The sequence below is a fragment of the Hemitrygon akajei genome, chromosome 9, assembly GCF_048418815.1.
Source record: "Hemitrygon akajei chromosome 9, sHemAka1.3, whole genome shotgun sequence".
NCBI lineage: Eukaryota > Metazoa > Chordata > Chondrichthyes > Myliobatiformes > Dasyatidae > Hemitrygon > Hemitrygon akajei.
In genome coordinates, this window is record NC_133132.1 from 109802728 (window position 1) to 109824566 (window position 21839).

At 42.7% G+C, this 21839-nt stretch overlaps 1 protein-coding gene across 3 annotated transcripts in view; it reads right to left on the reverse strand.

Annotated features, from left to right (window-relative positions):
- The window catches only part of arhgef10 (Rho guanine nucleotide exchange factor (GEF) 10), a 204024-nt gene that overhangs the window by 153521 nt on the left and 28664 nt on the right, over nt 1–21839 (reverse strand). For all 3 annotated transcript variants that reach the window (XM_073056767.1, XM_073056768.1, XM_073056766.1), the window contains exon 2: nt 16015–16121. In XM_073056767.1, coding sequence (XP_072912868.1) covers nt 16015–16051 — 37 coding nt within the window. In that variant the 5' untranslated portion in view covers nt 16052–16121. The remainder of the gene's footprint in view (nt 1–16014; nt 16122–21839) is intronic.

Sequence of the window (21839 nt, forward strand, 5' to 3'; positions counted from 1 at the left end):
CCATCTCTCTGTATATTTATGTGTCTATCTAACAGCCTCTTAAACACGTCTATTGTATTTGCTTTCACCACTGCACCTTACAGCAAATTCCAGGCACTCACCATTCTCTGGGTAAAAAAAAACATGCCCCGCACATCTCCTTTAAAACCTCCGCTTACCACCTTAAATATACAAACCACACTGGGGAAAAGACTCTGTTTACCCTAGCTACACCTCTCATAAATTTCTAAACTTCTCTCAGATCTCCCTTCAGCCTCCTCCACTCCAGAGAAAACAACCCAAGTTTGTCCAACCTCTTGAATTTCAGGTGAAATTTTGGGGGACAGAGGCACAAATGTAATAATGTTGTTTGATACAAATGCAGCAAATGAAAACATGGAATATAAAAACAATTTCACACAGTCATTCTGTAAATGGGTTGGCAGAGACTAGATGGGCCGAAGGGCCTATTCTGTGCTGTGCTTTTCCATGACTCTAGGTACAGATAGGAGAACCCTACCTTATCATTCCGACAGTAATAAATCTACTTACTCTACTACAGTGGCACCTTTTGATAAAGTCAAAGTAAATTATTTTCTTGCAGGCATATACAGGAAAATAAAGAAATGCAATAGAATTTATGAAAAACTAAACATAAACAAAGGCTAGCAAACAACCAAAAATACATAATAAAGACCAGATTGTATTCTGCACTTCGTCCTTGGAAACAGTGCTGTGGTATGATGGAGCAGTGCCTAGACCAAGAGGGGCTGGCACTGATTTTCACTGGCTGCCTGCTGACAGTCTAAACTGCAGCTACATGCGGAAACGTTCCTGCAACAAGTCCGACCATGCTGTCGATTGATAACCGGGGGGGGGGGGGGGGGGGCTGGAATGCTTCTAAACAAAAAAAATACCTTATGTACACAACATCATTTGCTATAAAGCTGGTCAAAGCAATCAGGGCATAACTTGCACATGATGTCTACTGGATGCAAGCTACTGTAAAGAGCATTCTGCCTGGTATGCAGAGGCCATTACACAGAATCGGATAAAGCTGTCAAGGTTGTAAAGTCAGCCAGCTCTATCATGGGCACAAACCTTCCGACTGTGTTCAAAAGGTGACATCCATCATTAAGGACACTCACCATCCAGCACATGCCCTCCTCATTGCTACCATCAACGGGGAGGTACAGAAGCCTGAAGACACGCACTCAACAATTTAGGAAGTGCCTCTTCCCTTTCACCATCAGATATCTGAATGGTCCATGAACCCTACCTCATCTTTATGGGGTTTTTTTTTGCACTACTATATTTAATATACTTCTTATTATAACTTATAGCAAGCTTTTCAAGTTCAAGTTTAATTGTCCTTCAACCATACGTAAATATCCATGAATAAAGCAAAAGGAAACAGCATTATTTCGGGGCAAAGATGCTAAACACAGTATTAACAGTCATTTACAGCACAAGGCACACACAGCACATATACGACAGCAGTAAAATACAGTCCAAATCCCTAAGTCCATGAAAGTTGTGGCAAATACAGATGAACACAATACATCTTGTGGGTGGAGCCTAGGAGGATGATGGTGCCTAACATTGACTCCTTTGCTTGCATCTTTGGAAACAGCTTTATTTCTATCTTTGACATCTCTTTTTTCCCTTTCAAGTTTCTTCTGAAGACCCTGACCTGGAGTTACACACTTACTTCAATTGTTTGTGGAAATGGGATCTGCTCTCAGGGCCTCATGACCGCCCGCTTTTCGATATGCCAAAGACGTGGCCTGGAAGACTAGCGTGTCTTCAGGGTGCCAAATTTTTGTGACTCTGGAGGCGGGCTGATTTGAGGCCGGTGCTGCCGCCTGATGTGTCGTGGGAGTACACGGAAGGTCGAAAGCAGCGAGCTGGCTGCTGGCTGTGTGCCCAGGGACCCGAGATCTTTGGGCATAGAGCTCGGAAAAAGCGACGCAACAGACTTCTAACATCGTAAACCAACGAGTTGTTTTGTTATGTCTCCCCATTTGCTGTGAAACGGGGACATCTCTTCTTCCCTTATCAGGGAGAGAGAGAGCCTGTGGTATGTTGAATACCGGGTGAACGAGTAGTCTTTGGGGTACTGCAAGTCTGTGTCTTTATTGATGCTTTGCTGCACGCTTGAGTGCTCGGTGGGGGGCACCGATGCTTTTTTGCTGGTGGGGGGATTGTTGCTTTGTTGCTGCTTATGCTTGGGAGGGGGGAGCTGGGGGAGCTTTGGGGTTCTAACATTGAAATGTCATTCATTCTTTGGGCACTCCTCTGTTTTTGTGGATATTTGCAAAGAAAAAGAATTTCAGGATGTATATTGTATACATTTCTCTGGCACTAAATGTACCTATTGAAACCTATTGTCTTCTGCTGAATGAACCTTGGAAAGCAGCACTGACTCCAGCACAGAGACTGCATCACACCACCTCTGGCACTCTGATGGAGTGGACAACCTCCAACGCCTCTCTCCTGGGTGGCAGCAAACAGGCAACTCTGCCTAGGCCTAGTTATCACTTCGACTGAGGCCACGCAGCTCCCCCAACGTCTGCCCCTGCTATTCCCTAATAAAAAAGCATTCCACATGACCAATATCCAACAGGATCTTGTCATCACAAGAGAAGCGATAAAGATGATCACTCGCTATTAGACTGCACATGGCTTCGTGTACCAATACCACTCTGACGCAGGCAGCAGCACAATCCTTACCAAGTCCCGTTCCTTCAGTTTCTCCGCCAACAAGCAACTTGCAGATGGAGTAGACCTGCAGTACTTTAAGCTCTTAATGTTCAGCATGGTCTTGCAATTGTAACAAGTACATTAAAAAAAGACAATAACATTTCTGGTTGGCCCTGTAGAAGCCACTGCATACAAGTGCGCCACCATTTTACCCGGATAACTTGCACGGTACTGTATGTCTTTTGTGTCTTGCACTGTTCTGTTGCCATGATACGTGTCAGTGATTATATACCTGATCCATAAGGAATTAGTCGTGTTAATTAACACCAGTACATTGTTTAGGACTGTGCAGGTTTAATCTGAGGATTAACAGACAGACTCTTGACCTCACAATCTACCTCATTATCACCCTGCATCCTATTGCCTACCTGCACTGCATTTTCTCTGTAAGGGTAACACTTCATTCTGCATTCTGTCGTCGTTTTACCTTGTTCTACCTCAATGCACTGTGCTAAAAATTGATCTGTGTGAACAGTATGCAGGACAAGTTTCACTCTGCACCTCAGTACATATGACAACATCAAGCCAATTCCAAGATGATCGCATACTAATAGCAAGATGATAGTGGTATACAGGATGATAAGAGGTAGAAATTGAGTGGATAGTCAGCAATGTTTCCCCAAAGTGGAAATGGCTAATATGAGAGAGCATAATTTTAAGGTGATTGAAGGGAAGGATGGGAGGGGGAATGGAATGTCAGAGGTAGGTTTTCTCCCCAGAGTGGTGAGTGCATAGAATACCCTGCCAGAGGTAGTGGTAGACGCAGGTACATTAGGGACATTTAAGAGAATCTTTGATTTATTTATTTTTTTAAACGCAGAGTGGTGAGTGCGTGGAATGGGCTGCTGGTGACGATGGTGGAGGCAGATACGATAGGCTCTTTTAAGATACAACTGGACAGGTATATGGAGCTCAGAAAAATAGAGGACGATGGGTAACCTAGGTAATTTCTCAGGTAAGGAATGTTCAGCACAGCTTTGTGGGCTGAAGGGCCTGTATTGTGCTGTAGGTTTCCCATGTTCTAGGTTCTAACATTGTGGGTCAAAAGGCCTTCATTGTACTGTTCTATGCTCCATGTTCTAAATGGAGGAGTTATCACCTATGCACGAAGCTGAAAGTAATGGGAGAAATCTTAAATGGATTTTTTGCATCTACATTTACTTGGGAGACAGACACAGAGTACATCGGAGTGCGGCAAGGCAGCGGTGAGGTCATGGACCCTACATGGATTACAGAGGAGGAGGTGTTTGCTGCTTTTAGGTAAATTACCGTGGACAAATCCACGGGGCATGACAAAGTGTTCCGTCAGACCCTGTGGGAGGTTAGTGCAGACACTGCAATGGCCCCAGCAGAGATATTTGAAACATCCTTGGCTACAGGTGAGGTGCCAGATGACTGGAGAAGAGACAATGCTGTTCCTTTGCTTAAGAAAGGCTCTAAGAATAAGCCAAGAAATTATCAGCCGATGAGCCTAACATCAGTAGAGGCAAGTTATTGGAAAGTATTCTGAGGGACCGAATATATAAGTATTTGGATAGCCAACATGGCTTTGTGTGTAGCAGGTTGTGTCTAACAAATCTTCAAGTTTTTTGAAGAAGTTACCAGGAAAGTTGATGAAAGCAAGACTTTCATCATTGGATGTTGTCCACATGGACTTTAGCAAGACATTTGACAAGACCCCACATGGGAGGTTCAGTCGCTCGGCATTTCAGACATTGCAGTAAATTGGATTGGACATTGGCTTTGGAGGAGAAGCCAGAGAATATGGTGAATGGTTGCCTCGCTGACTGAAGGCCTGTGACAGGTGGTGTGCTGTAGGGATCAGTGCTGGGACCTTTGTTGCTTGTCATCTGTATCAATGATCTGGATGATAATCTGGTACACTGGATCAGTAATTTTGCAGATGACATCAAGATTGGAAGTGTAGTGGGCAGCGACAAAGACTATCAAAGCTTGCAGCAGGATTTGGGCCAGCTGGAAAAATGGGCTGAAAAATAGCAGATGGAATTTAATGTAGATAAGTGGATACTGGACTTTTTAACAGTAAGGCCACAGTCAGTCCGTGTGGGCAGCAACGTTTCTTGTCCCATTACGTTGAGCACTAGTGCTCCCTAAGGCTGTGGGCTCAGCCCACTGCTGACTCATGACTGTGTCGCAGGATTCAGCTCAAACTATGTCATCCTGTTGCAGATGACACAACAGTGGTTGGCCTTATCAAGAATGATGTTAAGTCAGACTACAGAGGGAAGTGGAGCGGCTGATGGATTGGTGTGTGAAGAACAACCTAAGCCTGAATGTGCAGAAGACAAAGGAAATCATTGTGGACTTGAGGTAGGTGCAGACAAACCATCCCCCTCTGTGAATGTATCGGTCCTCCATAGTTCATCAAGTTCCTGGGAGTTCACATCACAATGACCTCACCTCGTCCCTAAGTGTCACCTCCCTGAACAAAGAGTTCACATCAGTGCCTGCACTTCCATAAAAGATTGAGGTAAGCATGCAAGCAAGGCTCCCACCCGTCCCCCATCATAACTGAGTTTTACAGGAGCACTATTGAGAGCATCCTGACAAGTTGCATCTCCATCCGGTCTGAGAGCAGTTGAGCATCAGACCTGAAGTCCCGACAAAGGACTGTGAGAACAGCTGAGATGATCATAGGGGTCTCCCTACCATCCACTGGGGACATCTATCAGGAGCGCTGCATATGCAGGGCCCTTAGTATTATTAAGGATCCCACCCATCCATCCAGCATCCTTTTTGACTTTCTACCATCAGACAGGCGACTACGATGAGAATGGTTAGGGTGAGTAACAGTTTCTTCCTCCAGTCCATTAGGCTTCTGAGCTCCCGGCCACATTGTATCAAAGTATTACTGGTTAATCTGTTCTGTACCTTAAAATATTTAATGTTAATAAACTTCACTTCGTTATTTATGTGTGATTCATCTGTAAATTTTGTCCTTATCTTCATAAGTTATCGTGTATTATGTGTGTTATGTGCTTTACACCCTGGTTCGAAGAAATGTCTCGTTTCTATACGTTATATACATGTATGTAGTTAAATGACAATAAACCACTTGTGAGATGTTGCACTGTGGTAGGATTTAAACAGTGAGCAGTAGGGCACTGAGGAGCATGGTGGAACAGAGTGATCTGGGAATACAGATCCACAATTTGTTGAAATTGGCGTCACAGGTAGATAGGGTCACAAAGAAAGCCTTTGGCACATTGCACGTAAGTCTAAGTATTGAGTACAGGAGTTGGGATGTTATGTTGAAGTTGTACTAACTTAGAATACTGTGTGCAGTTGTAGTCACATTGGACAGATGTAAAAAAGATTGAAGGAGTACAGAGAAAATTTATGAGTATATTGCCAGGGCTTGAGGACCCGAGTCTGAGCAACGGTTGTTTAGGTCAGAACTTTATTTTCTAAAGCATAGGAGACTGGAGTGAGATTTGATAGAGGTATATAAAATTATGATATGGTAAATGCAAGCAAGCTTTTTCCACTGAGGCTGGATGAGTTTTAGAGCTAGAGGTCATGGGTTAAGGGTGAAATGTAAAATATTTAACGGGAACGGGGAGGGGGGGATTTCTTCACACTGAGGGTGGTGAGAGTAAGGAACAAACTGCCAAGTGGAAGTGATGGCTAAAGGTTCATTTTCAACATTTAAGATAAATTTGCAGGGGTACATGGATGGGAGGGATAGAGGGGTTGGATCCAGGTGCAGGTTGATAGACCAAGGCAGATTGATAGTTTGGCATGGACTAGATGGGCTGAAGGGTCTGTTTCTGTACTGCAGTGTTCTATGACTTTATGACTATCAGCTTCCAGGTGAAGGACATGTGTTTTCATTCTACAGATTAACTAAAAAGCACTCTTCATTTGACAAATAACATATGACTGAACATGTAAAGTTTAAAATAATTTATCACTTTGAACCACTACCTCCACCTTAACACAACAAAGGAAATGTCAAAAATGAATGTTTTGCTTACAAGAAATTTCAGAAATAGTGGAATGATAAACCAATCTGCTGTCAGAGAACAAGTCAGTACAAAACCTGCAGCAATATTGTGCATTCTTTGTAAAAGCTTCTAATATTTTATGATTTAAACCCTCAATTAGTAACTAGCTTCTTTTCCCCCCCTCTCTTCCACGTGATGCCTTAAGGCCGTGATTCAATGAAGCCATTCACTGCAGCATCCTTTCCACAACACAGACCTTTTCTTGAATCCTTAGACATCTGGTCAGCAACAAATCAAACGTAGGCCACCACACACCACCTCCTGAAGGGATGAAGCAGAATGCTTGTCTATCACACAGAAGTTCAACACTTTGAGTAGCCATTGCAGTGTTTGGCTCAATATTCTAGCATAGGCTGCCACTTAAGCAATTAGTGTGATGTTTCTACAGCTTGGGGCGTGGGTCGTAGGTCAATTCTGGCACTGCCTGTGAGGAGTTTGTACATTCACTCTGTGATAGTGTGGGTTTCCTCTGGGTTCTCCAGTTTCCTCCCACAATCTAAAGACATACCAGTTGTAAATTATCCTGAGATTAGGCTAGTGTTAAACAGGTGGGTTGCTGGGCAGTTTGGCTTGTGGGGCCGGTAGGGCCTGTTCCACGTTGTATCTCTAAATACAGAGAGAAAAAGATCACTGCCGAACTAAGGCAGTTTACAAGAGTCAATCCTATCCCTAGTCCAGTATGACTCAAGATAGCAGGTTTCTTTCATGTCACAAACAGGAGAAAATCTTCAGATGCTGCAAATCCAAGCAAACACATACAAAATGCTGGAGGAGCTCAGCAGGCCAGGCAGCATCTATGGAAAAAAGTACACACTTTGGAGTCCTGCTGAAATGTCGACTGTACTCTTTTCCATAGATGCTATTGCTTAGGCTTCTATCATAGAGCCTTACAGCGCATTAAGGAGCCTTCGGCCTATGATGTTGTGTTCACTTACATAAAGGCAGCAGTGCACTCCACGCACTCTCCACACACAGGATCGGAAGGGTCTTGACCTGAAACGTTGATTATTTATTCCTCTCCATGGATGCTGCCTAACCTGCTAAGTTACTTCAGCATTTTGTGTGTTTCACTGGATGTCTGGCTTCTGCAAAATCTCTTGTGGTTAGGGACCCTTTATATCCACATCTCCCCAAGGGACAGCACCTGGCAATGGTGGCCTTTGGTGTTGCGTGAAGTTGGTGGCTGGACAGTGCTCTTCACATTGAGGTCACTCACATCAAGGTCACTCCCCTCGTAGCCAAGGTCAAGTGTGAGTGTTATGAAATGTGAAACAGCAAACAATGGGTCACAGTCTTGCATTCCCCACAAAACTAGTCATTTTATCGTCCACTTCAGACACTGTCATAACAAAGGCCAAATCTGGGTACCCACATATCACACCATCAATACTTCAGAACCTCAAACCCACGGAACTCCAAACCAGATCCACGTACCCACATATCACACTATCAATACTTCAGAACCTCAAACCCACGGAACTACATAATGTACTGGTTAGACACAGGAGTATATTCAGCCAGAGACTCATTCTGTAACACTGAGCGTCACAGGAAGTCATTCCTACCTGTGGCCATCAAACTTTACAGCTCCTCCCTCGGAGTGTCAGACACCCTGAGCCAATAGGCTGGTCCTGGACTTATTTCCACTTGGCATGATTAACTTATTATTATTTAATTATTTATGGTTTTATATTGCTATATTTCTACACTATTCTTGGTTGGTGCGGCTGTAACAAAACCCAATTTCCCTCGGGATCAATAAAGTATGTCTGTCTGTCTATCTCCAAACCAGATCTATGTACATGCATTTCACACTATCACCGCTTCAGAACCCCAAACTCAAACTGGAGTAAAGCCCAGGTTCAGATTTATTTATCACAGGTAGATCAAAACATACTATGAAATGTGTCATTGGTGTTAACAACCAACACAACCTGCTGGGGACAGCCTGCAAATGTCGCCACTATAGCATGTCCACGATGCTTGGCAGAACAACATCAACAACAGCAAAACAGGTTCCTTTCCCACACTCCCACCCATACACACACACCTCTTCCATACAGGTGAACACACATTAAAGGTCTGTGCATCTGCACTGACTGCTGAATTAAAAACAAACTGCCTGATAGCAAATTATTATTTTGTCTTACCTAATGACACTTCTCAATCTTTTTTCTCCACGTTCCATACACATAAAAATGTTAAGCAATTTCAGCTACACTGCTATAATTTGCCTCTGTTTAACACAAATGTTTCTTAAACCATGGACAGCTGGAAAACTATTGTTCAGCTGCAGGATAGTGTGGATGAGCCACAACCCAGTTCTGCATTCTGGCTTCCCAAACGTCAGTCCATCGACAAATCCAATCTGCAAAGTAAATTTATTATCAAAGTGCATACATGTCACTATGTGCTAACCTGAGTTCCATTTTCTTACAGGCATTCACAGAAGAACAAAGAAATACAACAGAATCAGTGAAACACTACAGACAAATAAAGACTGACAAGCAATCAATGTGTAAAAAACGACAACCTGGACATAGTTAGGAACTGTTTTTTTCCCTCCATTTGCTCCTGGCTTAATAACTAGAACCTCAATTACACAGTATTATCAGCTTCCTCCCAAACAAAGTTTAGTAAATGGGAAGACTTATGTTTACTACCCACTTCCAGGATTTGACAAATTCGAGTGTTGATCCTGTCAACAAAAGAAGTTAACATGACATTTTATAAACACAACATAATTTGCAGATGCTGGAAATCCAGAGTAACACACTCAAAATGCTGGAGAAATTTGGCAGGTCAGGCAGCCATTAATGGAGAGGAATAAACCATCAATGTGTTGGGCCGAGACCGTTAGTCAAGACTGGACGGGATGAGGGAGGATGCCAGAATAAGGTGGGTACTCTTACCTCTCCCCTACCTTCTTATGTAGGGGACATTTTATGTCCACTTTTGGTTTACTCGTAGCAGTTTCAATACAAACACCATCTTAAAGTTTCTATCCAGCACAACAGGGGCCAAGCTAATGACAGACCTATATACATGAGGATAGGATAAAATAAAGACACGTTTCTTTATCAGCAGTCTGAATAACTATGCACGGACAGTCACCCTGCTGTTCCACATCCCAACTCATTCAAAGCACATACCAGAAAGAAAGGCCCATTGTCTCTAGGTTGCTACATAACTGATGATTTTTAGGAATTTTTAGTATCAAATCGCATTCTCTGTCTGCTATGGGCAACCTCTTGATCCACATTAATTGAAACACAGCCCTTGCCTTACACAGAAAGCCTGCCTTGTTAGCATGACTACAATGAGATAGAAACTGATCTAAAACTGACCCATTACGATTCAGATTAGTGCCATAACATCCTAGAATTTTTTTCTCAAGATGTACTAGATCACAGTTTTCTTAAGTGGTTTGGTTTCGAAAACAGCAGGCAGGCTAGGGTTAGAAAAGTAGCCTGATGTTTTCGGTCTGTCTGTCATTCGAAAACCTTTGGGGTACAGTGTCCAGTGTAATTGCGAGGTGTGTGGTGGAGAAGTCACAACACTGAACTAGGTACGTTTTTTTAAAGGGGAAAACAGAGCAGAAAGATATACAACTTAAATACTTAAAGTACTAGAAGGCATGCATTAAAGGGGAGAGGGGAAAGTTTAGAGGTATTATAGATTCAGAATCCGGTTTATTATCAATGATGTATGTTGTGAAATTTGTTGTTTTGTGGCAACAGTACAATGCAAGACACAGCATATACTATAAATTATGACAAAATATATCTTATATATATCTATATCTAGATATATACACACACTGTATATACACATGTACACACATATACATAAAGGATATATTTATATACATATACATGGCATATAAGAATATATACAGTATTTATAAATTAAATAAGTAAGTAATGCAGATAGAGTAAAAATAGTGAGGTAGTGTTCGTGGATTGGTTCATTGTCCATTCAGAAATCTGATAGCAGATTCACAGAGTCATAGAGCATGACCGCACAGAAACAGGCACTTCAGTCCATCTAGTTTATTCTCCCTGGTCCCACAACTGGATCATAGCCCTTTATACTCCTCCCGTCTATGTACTGTGTGTGGGGAGCTTTTTCTTTACAGAGAGTGGTGGATGTTTGGAATGCATTTTTTGGGGTGGTGGTGGAGGCTGTTAAAGGTATTTAAGAGGCTGTTGGATAGACACGTAAATGTGCAGGAAATGAAGGGATACGTACCGTGTGCAAGCAAAAGAGACTGAATTTAATTTGGCATTGTGCTTGTCACAATATACTAGGCCAAAAAGCCTGTACCTACACTGTGCCATTCTATGTTCTAAACCACTGCAACACATACTCCAGGTGTTTACATCTGCTTTACAGCACCAAGGTAAGATGATTAAAAGAAAAAGTAATAAAGTAGGGAATGTTAAGGAATAACATCCCCCACCCTCACCTTTGACCCCTGTCAATGCTCTACACCAGACTGACTGAGATACTGAACACGGTCACAGCAAGATGATTTATGACAATCAATTCTGATTCAATGGAAAGGGCCTGAGTTCTAAAGGGCTAAAACAGAAGGCACACTGGAGAACAAGTGCAGGAGTGATCAGCAAATCCCCCAACCCGCCCCATCACCGAACGCGACTTAACCCCTCGAACTCCACCAGGTCCCCACAGCCTTCCATTCCCATCTGATCTACTGCATCTTAAACACCAAGGTTCAAGAATCAAATTTATTCACCATATACATTTATTGGGAATTTGCTGTGGTGTGAAAAAAGGAAGTTCTCCACACCTCAGTGTTACGTAGACATTGTTTGAGACACTCACCCTAGTGAAAACATCTCCACATTTACCCTGCCAGGCCTCCTCAGGATCTTAAATATCTCAATATAAGATCAGCCCTATCAACCTGCATGGTAAACATCAAGGATCAACTTTATTCACCATATACATTTACATTTATTAGGAATTTGCTGTGGTGCAGCAACAATTACAAACAATACAGAATTGTATACGATAAAAATAAATTAGATTGCAGTATGGACATGGAATACAATGTGCATAAATACATACATCCCAGTATTATTTATAACGTAAACAGCAATTTTAAAGGTGGTTTAAAGTGTTTACAGTGCAATGATGGGGATAATAAATAGAGGGTGTTGCGGGGGGGGGGGGGGCAGGGTGAATGTGAATGATTGATCAAAGTTAACTGCCTGGGAGAAGAAACTGAAAATTTTTATTTTAATAGCCTTACAGTATCGAATGATCCAGCCTGTACCTCCCTCTGGGTCAGAAATTCCAGAGATTCAGTACTCTCTGCAAAAAGAAATCCTCCACACCTCAGTGTTAAGTGAGCAGTCTCTTAACTTGTAATCATGTCCCCTCATTCGACACTTTCCCACCTGAGAAAATATCCCAACATCTGTCCTGTCAGGCCTCCTCAGGATCTTCAACATCTCAATAAGATCACCCTCGTTCAGGCACAGCCTGTTTAGTCTCTCCAGGTCGGATAATCCTCCCATATCAGAAATCAGCCTCATGAACCCCATCTGGACCGTATCCAATGCTACTATATTTCAGACTCTACAAAGCAACAATTTTATGACTGACATATTCATGGAAATGTTCTTTTTGAAGTAGTTAGTTATTTAATACTGATATCACTGCTAATGCAATGCTGATAATTCACTTGGACCTGGTCCAAGGTCTGGAGGGGAATTCTGAAGCAAAGTTCAAACTATTTCTTCAGAAACATGAGAAATTATCTTGATCCTGCAACTTATAATGTAGCAAAAAGGATTCCTTGAGAACATCAGTGAAAATGGCACTTTTGTCTACGTACAGCTCCCATCACTGAACAAAGTACGATAGACTGGTCACTGCATTTAAAGCCTCATCAATAACAAAGATTGGAAAAAATATATGCATATCCCTGCAGAAAATCAGTTAAGGGAAATGTCTGGGACAGGGTTCCTACAACAACAGTTCTGGTCACCTCACTACAGGAAGGATGTGGGAGCCATTGAAAGGGTGCAGAGGAGATTTACAAGGATGTTGCCTGGATTGGGGAGCATGCCTTATGAAAACAGGTTGTGTGAACTCGGCCTTTTCTCCTTGGAGCGACAGAAGATGAGAGGTGACCTGAAAACAGTGTATAAGATGACGAGAGGCACAGATCGTGTGGATAGTCAGAGGCTTTTTCCAAGGGCTGAAGTGGTTGGCATAAGAGGACACAGGATTAAGGTGCTGGGGAGTAGGTACAGAGGAGATGTCAGGGGTAAGTTTTTTTTTAAAACGCAGAGAGTACTGAGTGCGTGGAATGGGCTGCCAGCAATGGTGGTGGAGGTGGATACGATAGGGTCTTTCTTAAGAGACTTTTCGATCTGTACATGGAGCTTAGAAAAATAGAGGCCTATGGGTAAGCCTAGTAATTTCTAAGGTAGGGATATGTTCGGCAGAACTTTGTGGGCCAAAGGGCCTGTATAGTGCTGTAGGTTTTCTATGGTTCTAACAACAGCAAGAGAGTGTTCAGTTTGGGTCACTTCTTTTGAAACAGTTTCTGACACACAGATGGCAGCTAACAGCTGAAACACAAGCTTACATTCTGTCAGTCTCCTTCTCTTTTATATTAATAAGGCTTCTCTAATGCTAATAAACTATCATCATCCTTGGGAAACAGCTTCCTCCCACAGGCTGTGAGATCACTGAACTCCCTGCCACCATCTAGGTTCTCAACATATATGAAGTGCCAGTTGCATTATACTGTTTACTTTTTACTGTAAATGCACCTTATGCTAAATGTCAATTTTCCAGAATATATCTTATTATCTGTAATATAGTGTGTGTGTGTGTGTGTGTGTGTGTGTGTGTGTGTGTGTGTGTGTGTGTGTGTGTGTGTGTGTGTGTGTGTGTGTGTGTGTGTGTGTGTGCGTGCGTGCGTGCGTGTGTGTGTGTGTGAGATGCACCTTGTTTTGTTTGGAGGTATACATATTTATGGTTGAATGACAATAAACTTAAACTTGAAGATGGAACTGTGGATTACAGACTGCTGTAGAAAACTACAAACTCATCTGACCACTACAAACTACAATTGGTCAAAAAGCACTATTACTGGCTGTCAACGCCGACCTTACCGGAGAACACATTGACCAGTATCTGAGAACAAAGACCACACAGTATAAAGCCCTCTTCACTTTACCTCTCACGTTTGACCCTTTAGTCCTGCTAACAAAAAGGCATGCCAGTGACTACTTAATTATACGCTGAGGAGATTTGGTACATCACTAAAGACTTGCAAATTTCTACAGATGTACAGTGGAGTGCATTCTGTCATTTTGACCCCTCCCCACATTCTGCAGGGAGCACACCCTCCATAACTCCCTGGTTTGCTCCCTGATTTATAATGGAGATGAGGAGGCATTTCTTTAGCTAGACAGTGGTGAATCTGTGGAATTCTTTGCCACAGGCAGCTGTGGAGGCCAAATCTTTATGTATATTTAAGGCAGAGGTTGAAAGGTTCTTCATTGGTCAGGGCATGAAGGGAGATGAGGAGAAGGCATGAGAATGGAGCTGAGGGGAAAACTGGATCAACCATGATGAAATGGTAGAGCGCTCAATGGGCCAAATGGCCTAATTCTGTTCCTATATCTTATGGTCTTATGGTATAAAAACTTCAAAATTCATCTGCTTCATCTAATCAAATTTCATCTCATTGACCATGCTTAATTATTTTTCATTATATGCACACACACAGTGGCTAATTTATTAGGTACATCTGCTCATTAATGCAAATATCTAATCAGCCAATCAGATGGCAGCAACTTAATATATAAAAGCATGCAGACATGGTCAAGAGGTTCAGTTAGTGTTCAGACCAAACATTAGAATGAGAAAGAAATGTAATGCAAGTGATTTTAACCAAGCAATAAGTGTCGGTGCCAGACAGGCTGGTTTGAATATCTCAGGAACTGCTGATCTCCTAGAGTTTTCAAGCACAACATTTCCTATTTACAGAGAATGGTGTGAAAAACAAAAATCATCCACTGAGCGACAGTTCTGTGGGTGGAAAGACCTTGTTACTAAGAGTCCTAATAAAGGGTCTTGGCCTGAAACATCAAACATTTATTCCTTTCCATAGATGCTGCCTGGCCTGCTGAGTTCCTCCAGCATGTGTGCTGCCTTGGATTTCCAGCAACTGCGGATTTTCTCGAATTTGTTAAGGAGGTCAGAGGAGAATCACTAGACTGCCTCAAGCTGACAGGAAAGTGACAGTAACTCAAATTATAGGGCACCATGGTAGCTTAGGGGTTGGCACCACACTATTACAGCCTGGGGCATTGGAGTTTGGAATTCAGTTCCAGTATCCTCTGTAAGAAAGTTTATATGCTCTTCTCGTGTGCTTCCTCCAGGTGCTCTGGGATCCTCCCACAGTCCAAAGACATTCTAGTTTGTAGGTTCATTGGTTATTGGAGTTTGTTCTGTGATAAGGTTAGGGGTAATAGGTGGGTTGCTGAGTGGTAGTGCCTGCTGGACCTGAAGGGCTGGTTCCAAGCTGCATCTCCAAATAATATAAAATAATAAAAACAACCACACGTTACAGCAGCGGTGTTCACAAGAGCATCTCTGAACGTACATGTCAAACCTTGAAGTGGATGGGCTACAGCAGCAGAAGGCCACGACAGAATCCACTCCTGTACCTAATGAAGTGACCACTGAGTGCATACTCTTGTTGAACATAGTCATTTTTTAATGTATTGTACTGTACTGCTGCCACACAACAGCAAATTTCACAATATTTGTCAGTGATTCTGACTCTGATGCATAGGAGAGGTAACATTCAGTGTTAGTGTTGGGATAACTGGGTTACATTTCCAGATCAGGAGCCAATACCTTTGAATCATGATCCAAATCACGCTATTTTCTACCACTGTAGGGTAGACGCATTTCAGCAGATTGATTAACCTCTACACAGAATTACCTTGCTATAAAGGAATTAATTTAGCTTGAACAAAACAGATGAATAATCTGTTATGCTATTTAAAAATTGCAGGAAACGCCTAAGACTTGTGCATTCTTGAAATATGTGAGCATTCAACCCCTCCGTCTAGGCAACAGCATGATCTATTGTGCAGCTAACCACCCAATCATAGCATGAATAACAACCACAAATTGCTTGTCATGTCGTACGTACAGGCTGAGGTAAGGAATTGTCAAGTTTTACCTTCAGGTGGTGGTGGTGGAAATTCATCCAGATCCATACTGCTTGGACCTCACCCAGGCACCTTTTCATCTGAGTGTGAAACACATGCCCCGAGAGCATTCATTACCCTGCAGAGAGAGAAAGCTGTCACTGTGGAATGTGATGATCTTGGCTTAAAATCACACAGTTTAACACTTCTGAACACACTTAACCTCCAGTTTCATCTTGAGATGCCCGCCAGGTTTGAGAGAGGCTGAACAGGATGGTTTTCTGTAGAGCTGAGAAGGACGAGGGGTGACTTGATTGAGGTAAGAGAGAGCATGGCAGGGTAGGTTTTCACTAGCAGGAGAGTGCTTAACAAGGTACCTAGTTATATTATAAGTGGCAGATCATTTAAACAGAAGGGCATAGTATTTGCTTTTTGCAGAGGGTTATAAATCTCTGGAACTCTCCACCCCAGAGGGTGGAGGAGGTCAGATCATTGGAAGACATACAGTTTTCAAAGCTCTGGGGGTGATCTTGAAGGTGAACCGGTACAGAGGAGGTGTTGAGGCCTGGGTCATGCTGAATGATGGGAGAGAACAGAGGGGCTGAGTGGCCTCTACTCCTACATTTCTGTGTACAATGAGCACTACTAAAGTTGTAATGGTAAGCTTTACCCACGTGGCTGCTTGGCGATTCACAAGTTACGACTCAATTAACAAAACTTCGCAACATGGTTTGAGTCATAATCCTGACGGCTAAACGCAAACCAACCAAAGTTCAACATCCTTCCTAAGCAGTTCAGGAGAACCTTCAACATCCAGGAATTCACTTCGTCCACAGCCATTTGCTCGGTTTTCTCCACCCTCAGATCAGCTGGATAGCTTGCTTTGCTTTACTTCACTTCAGGATTGCCCAAGGCTTTAAAAAAAAAATTATCTGACCATTAGCCAAGCTAGAATCAGTATCATCTACCTATGTTCCCACTGGCTACATGTGGTTCCTTTTCTAGCAGCTCATGTCCTAGTTAAATCGCACCGCTGTATCCCACACAAGGTATTACCGGAAAGGTGTGTGTTGCGTTTTGTAACATACACACACGATTACACAAATATTACTGAAATGTTGGATACAGAACAGTGTAGAGGCTTTTAAAGGGTGCAGAAGAGGCTCACCAGGATGCTGCCTGGATAGGAGAGTGCACGATAAAAGAAGAGGTTGAACAAACATTGGTTGTTTTCTCTGTCCTCTGAATCTTGATTCCCCAACCCAGGGAAAAAGAGTATAACATTCACCCTCCCTACTCTCTCTATGTCACTCACGAATCTATACATCTCTAAAAGGTCACCCCTCAGTCTCCTATGCTTCAAGGTATAAAGTCCTGGCCTGTCCAACATCTCTCTATAACTCACTCCCTTGATTCCTGACAAGGTCCTCGTAAATCTTTTCTGCACTCTTTTCAGGCTACCCACACTTTTCATATAACAGCATGACCAAAACTGTGCACAGTACCGGTACTCCAACTACAGCCTCACAAACATCTTGTACACTCTAGTACCAGAGTTTCCAACTCTTCTACTCAACGGCCTAACTGGTGAAGGCCAGTGCTGAACACCTCCTTTACATCCCTTTACTACTTACTGAACCACGTACTGGCCCCTCCGTTCTACAACATTCACTAACACCCTACCGTTCACTGCGAAAGTCCTAACCTGGTTTGATGTATCACACTTAACTGAACTGAAAGCCATTTGCCGTTATCTCGACGCACTTACCCAGCTGATCAAAATCCCCCCGTAATCTTTGACCACCTTTTTCCACTTTTAATGACACCACCTGTTTTAGTGTCATCTGCAAACTTACTAACCATACCTTATGTAATCACATGTTTTTATATCTTCCTCTGTGTCTGCTTCTAGTGGGTGAAGGGTGGACCACATTTCCCCACCATTTCCTGTGAGTCTCTGACCCAATGGACATGTTCACGGGGCAGGAGAAGGGCAGCAGGTGGAAGGTAACAGTAGCATGAATGACTCGCTTCTTCCCCTCCGTAATCAAATTTTGCAATAGTTCCTGAACACTCATGAACAGCACCTCATTAATCCTTTTTTGCACTATTTGTTTGTAATAATTTTATTTCTTCGCACTGACCAGCTACTGCAAAAAAATAAACTTCACATCATAGAAACCAGTGATAATCAACCTGATTCTGGTTAAATATAACAGCATCACTGGTGGCATGGGAAGGATGCAGGCCACTCCACTGTCTTGGTGGTACTAGGGTCTTGGTCTCAGTGGCAATGCAAGACACAAAGTCGTTAACACCTTCATCAGCAGTTGCTGTTCCCTACGGCGCCCAGAATGTAACTAGCCAGGGACACTTTTCCCTGTGAAATAATTACCAGAATAATTATCCTAACCACCAATCATAAGAATGCTTTTCTCAAAGGTTGTGGCATGAGATCAGAAGGTTCAATCTCACATCAGGAGACAAGGACACTCCACTGAATTACAGGGGCAGAACTGCAGTGTGGAGCCACTCATCCTTTACTGGGACTGACTGCCAGTGCTGTTCTACATCTAGCGACAAGTAGGTTTAGCCCTGTGTTCACTGCTCAAACCCAGCCTGTCGCTCACTAAATCAATGCAATCTGCTGGAGTCTCTGTCACACTAACTGGCTGTAGTCTCTCCCCACGTAACATCACAATTCAAATGCAATTATTTCACCATCTGCAAAAAAAAAGGGCTATGCAGAAATAATGAAATATTTAAAAAATGTAAATGCCCTCTTTTTCTGGGCCAGCCACTCTGCAGAGATAATGCATTCCAACTGGAACATTCACAAGCTCATTGAAAGCAACATTTGTTCCACAGATTTCTGATTAAACTGTAACACTGCTAGGTTGCATTTTCTACAGGACACCAAGAGGAGGAAAATGAGGTCATTCAGCCCTTGGAGCCTACTCTGCCATTCCAACATGGCTGATTTACTTTCCCTCTCAACACCATTCCCCTGCTTTCTCCCCATAACCTTTGATGCCCTGACTAACCAAGATCCTATCAACCTCCACTTTAAATATACCCAATGACTTGGCCTCCACAGTCATCTGTGGCAATTAATTCCACAGAATCACTGCCCTCTGCATCTCTGTTCTAAATCTATGCAAAATATTACATTTAAATTCCAATAGAGCACCCTCCGTCCACAAACAATGTTCCACATCGGTCACGGAGAGTTCCATTTTTAACCACAGTTGCCCAAGAAGACAGCACAAAATCAAAATCAGATATATTACTGGCATAAGCCTTGAAATTTGTTGACTTTGGATGGCAGAGGTGAAGACGTTGTTTCTGAATTGTTGAGTGAGGGCCTTCACACTTCTGTACCTCCTTCCTGTGGTAGCAATGAGAACAAGGCGTAACCTGGGTGATGGGGGTACTTAATGATAGACACCATCTTTTTGAGGCATTGTTTCTGGATACTATGGAGGCTAGTGCCCATGATGGAGCTGACTAAGTTTATTTTGTATAACTCTGCATCATACTTTGATCCTGTGCAGAAGTCGCCCCCCCCCCCCCCCCAATACCAGATGGTGATGCAGCCAGTTAGTATGCACTCCACGGTACATCTGTAGAAATTTGAGTGTTTTTTGAGACATACCAAATTTCCCCAAACTCCTAATGAATTATAGCTGCTGTTGTGCTTTCTTTGTAGTTGCATTCAGTCCAGGTTAGATCCACAGATATATTGACACCAAGGAACTTAAAATTGCTCGTCTTACCCTTTCTTAAGTCCACATTCAATTCTTTGGTCTTACTGACATTGAGTGCAAGGCTGTTACTGCGACACCACTCAACTAACTAATGTATCTTGCTCTCATATGCCCTCTTGTCACCACAAGAATTTCTGCCAACAATGGCTGTATCATCAGCAAATTTATACATGGCATTTGTGCTGTGCTTAGCCACATAGTCTTGTGGTGTGCCAGTGTTGATTGCCAGCAAGATGGAAATCATTCCTGTAGGAATGATTGTGTTAAATGCTGAGTTGTAGTCAATAAATAGCAAAGGTATTTATATTGTCCAAGTGATTCCAGGCTGGGTAAAGAGTCAATGAGATCACATCCGCCATAGACCTATTGTGGAGATAGGCAAATTTCAGTGGGTCCAGATCCTTGCTGAGGATAACCAACCTCTAAAAGCATTTCATCACCATAGATGTAAGTGCCACTGGGTGATAGTCATTAAGGCAACTCACCCTGCTCTTCTTGGATACAGATATGGTTGTTGCCCTGGAAGCAAAACTTAACAAAAAGAATTTTCAAGTACTTGAGAAGCTGAAAACAAGAGTGAGAGTGAACCCTGCATCTGACAGGACAGCTCTGTGCTGCATTGGAACAGGTCAGATGGCCTTGCGGGAACAAACAAGCTACAGACTGAGCTTTTGACAATTAATTTCTGCACTATCACACCAAACAAGAGGCTCGACACCAACAGGACAACACATCACCTGTTAATGTTCTGGTTTTTTTTTGCTGAACCTCAGTGCGTATGACACTAATAAATCAATTTACCAAGTTCTCCAAGTCCCTAGGACCACAGGTATCACATTCCATTGAAGTGCTCACAACCATGTCAAGCCAGACAGTCAGGCCTTGAAGGCTCCATAGACTGCAGAAGCTGGAATCTTGGACCGACAAATAATCTGATTCTGATGAAGTCCTGATGAAGGGCCTCAACCCAAAACATCAATTATTTATTCCTCTTCAAAGATGCTGCCTGACCTGCTAAGTTCCTCCAGCATTTTGTGGGTGTCGCTATGGATTTCCAGAATCTCTTGTGTTTTATGATTTGCTGGAAGAGCTCAGCAGGTTGAGCAGTATCCGTGGGGAGAAAGGACTCACTGTAATTTTGATCGAAAATGTTGACAATTCCTCCCCCCCCCCCATCCCTCCACGGATGCTGTTTGACCCTCTGAGTTCTTCTAGCCGCTTGTGTGTTAGTCCAGCCTTGGTCACTGTTGATTATTTTCTGCCACTAACACACTTGAAGCAACAATGCTTCAACAGTGTTTCTGCCACTAACACACTTGAAGCAACAGTGCTGCTACAATGTGATAAATCACAACTGCTCACCCGCAATGGTATAATTCAAACAAATCTTCGGCTTTTTTTTGAGGAATGAGAGAAAATAATAATTTTGAAAATATTTGCCACGTGCAGCCTCTATTTCAGATTACAGTCATGCTATACTCTTTCTTTTTTAAGTAAAAACTGTAGGCATTCCTGTTCTATTTTAAACCCTCATCTAATCTAGTTCGCAGAAAAGATAAAGACTATTTGTCACATGTGCATCAAAACATACAGTGAAATGTGGCAATTGCATCAACAACATTGTCCAAGGATGCGCTGGGGGCGGCCCATAAGTGTCGCCATCTTCCGGCACCAACAGAGCCTGGCCAAAACTTACTAACTTTAACCCTCACCTATACTTCCATGTTGGGATTAGGAGTAAGGAGAAGGACATAACGAAACTTCAAGTGGCTAAGGAAAGCAGAGAACTCATTAAGTGAAGGGAGACTGGGTAATGTTGATGTTTCGAGGTACCCTGGTGTGCTTGGATTCAAAATAGTGAAACACACAGAGGTACAATATGGTGATTAGAAATGGTAGTCAGCCTTAATTTTAAGGAAGGATGTGAATACAGGATTATGTTAATACAGACTTACTGTGACCACATTGGGCCCTGGTGACACTACATCATGTTCACATTCAGGTTCATTGTCAGCTGACTGTACATGCATACAGCCAAATAAATCAGTTTTCCTCTGGAACACGGTGCACCCACAAAACATACATCATAC